At 36.4% G+C, this 2,022-nt stretch overlaps 1 protein-coding gene across 1 annotated transcript; it reads left to right on the top strand.

Annotated features, from left to right (window-relative positions):
• Nucleotides 1–353: 353 nt before the first annotated feature.
• LOC110900417 (protein FAR1-RELATED SEQUENCE 5-like) lies at nt 354–2,022 on the top strand. The gene is made up of 5 exons (XM_022147308.1): nt 354–605; nt 679–699; nt 795–920; nt 1,034–1,342; nt 1,462–2,022. Exons 1-5 carry the CDS (start codon nt 354–356, stop codon nt 2,020–2,022), a joined length of 1,269 nt encoding a protein of 422 aa, XP_022003000.1.

Genomic DNA, 2,022 nt, shown 5'->3' with positions numbered 1-2,022 from the left:
TTATATCATAGTGTTTTATCACCATGATAATGTTTATAGTGTAGTGTGATATGCATGAATAGACTCGGTAAATTTATATCATAGTGTTTTATACCCATGTCAATGTTTATTACAACTATTTCTATAGTGTTTTAATCCACCTGTTTTTTTTTTCTATTTTTTGGTATCACTATTCTAGTGATATATGCATGTACAATAGTGTCATATGGTATTTAGTTATTTTGTTAAAACACTTATAGTGTTTTAATTTCAATTTGTTATTTAGATAAATTAGCTTGTTTTATGTTTTTACACTTGTATGGATTTTACAATATCAAATCAGTTATCACACCAGTTATTTTTTTAGGTACAATATGATGTTCGTACCTTTTACCGGCGTTGACAATCACTATCGTAATGTTACCTTGGGTGCTGCTATAATAGGTAATGAAACCGCCGAAACATATAGCTGGTTGCTTAACGCATTTCGGCAGGCATTTGGGCGCGCACCACCTGTGATTGTAACTGATCAAGACCCAGCGATGAGGAAAGTTATTCAAGATACTTGGCCTGAAAGTAGGCATAGGCTTTGCATGTGGCATATAATGGACAAACTTACTACCAAGGTTTATTAAATACCAAAATTATTGTTTACGATGTTTATTGTTTTAATGGAATTCTTTTGTTGCTTTTTTGTAGTTTTTTATATCTGAATATGTGGTGTTTTGTTTATCGATGCTGTTTTACTTTTATATAATGTTTTATCATGTCTATTGTATATTTAATTTTTTTAATGTTGACTCCTTGTTTATTAGGTTGGCGCCAACCTATGCAATAGCACCGATTTTAAGAAGAGGTTGTGTGGTATTGTTTGGACTGATGCATTACTCCCCAAACAGTTTGAAACCGAATGGGGTGTTATATTGGCTGATTTTTATTTGGTGAATCATGAATGGTTACAGTCAATTTATCAGATTAGGGATACATGGATCCCTGCGTACTATCATGATGAACACATGTCTGGGCTGATGCGTACTTCATCATGTTTGGGCAGTTTTGCAACCCGAACTGTATGCTTGTTGAATTCTTGGGGCATTTTGACTCTGCAATTGAAGCCCAAAGACACAAGCACAGGAAGAATGATCACGATACTAGGCACACGAACCCCGATATATTTGCAAAAGAATTTGTCTTAGAACAACAGGCGGCAAACATATACATACGGACAATTTTCTTCGATGCGCAACTTGAAATTCAGACAGCCATTCACAAGTGTGGTATTGGACAATGGGATGAAAGAGAGGATAATTTTGTGAACTTCTATGTGAAGAACTTTTCTCAAACGTGTACTACATTTTTTCAGGTAACCAGAGAATGTAACAATTGTTTGTTTATTATATTTCTTGTACATGGTGTTCTATCTTATAGTTTTAATTGAGTATATATTTTTTGTTCTCATTTTTTTTTGTTTTTATGTATTAGGTTATAATGTGGCAGCTAGATATGACTATCAGTTGTTCATGCAATAGGAATGAACAGTTTGGGCTTTTGTGCGTGCACATTTTTTGCGTTTTGCGGTTTCTTGATATCAGGCAGTTCCCTGAAAGGTATATAATGCGACGGTGGACTAGGGAAGTTGTTCCTAATAGTGCTCCTGGAGCGATATTAGGGATTAATGAAAGTGATGATCGGTACCGGCAAGTTAATGGTGTTGTACGGGGGATAACAAGGTCAGCCGAGTCTCTTATTAACAGGTTGGTTCATAACTTTGATGCGTTGTGCGCTTTCAGGGACCATGTTGTCCAGTATCAATCGACGACTAATCAGGCAGTTGTAAACGCACCCCCTAGGAGTCGTCGCGATAGGTTTGCTGAAATAACTGGCTACACCCAAGAAACACCTGTAACTGTTCGCATGCTGAAAACCCCTAGATTTAAAGGTATGGGCAAGCCTACGAGAATGAAGAGTAAGCGTGAAATTGCCATTAGTCAATCTGGGAAAAAATGGGTCATGAATGTAGCAATTGCAAACGCGGGGGCATAA

This window comes from Helianthus annuus, chromosome 13 (assembly GCF_002127325.2).
Source record: "Helianthus annuus cultivar XRQ/B chromosome 13, HanXRQr2.0-SUNRISE, whole genome shotgun sequence".
NCBI lineage: Eukaryota > Viridiplantae > Streptophyta > Magnoliopsida > Asterales > Asteraceae > Helianthus > Helianthus annuus.
This window is presented reverse-complemented; position numbering and strand designations above follow the sequence as displayed.

Coding starts and splice junctions, on each gene's coding strand:
- LOC110900417 (XM_022147308.1), top strand. CDS start 354: ATGATGTTCGTACCTTTTACCGGCGTTGACAATCACTATCGTAATGTT. Junction 606..678: donor TGGACAAACTTACTACCAAG/GTTTATTAAATA, acceptor GCTTTTTTGTAG/TTTTTTATATCTGAATATGT. Junction 921..1,033: donor TATTGGCTGATTTTTATTTG/GTGAATCATGAA, acceptor ATGTTTGGGCAG/TTTTGCAACCCGAACTGTAT.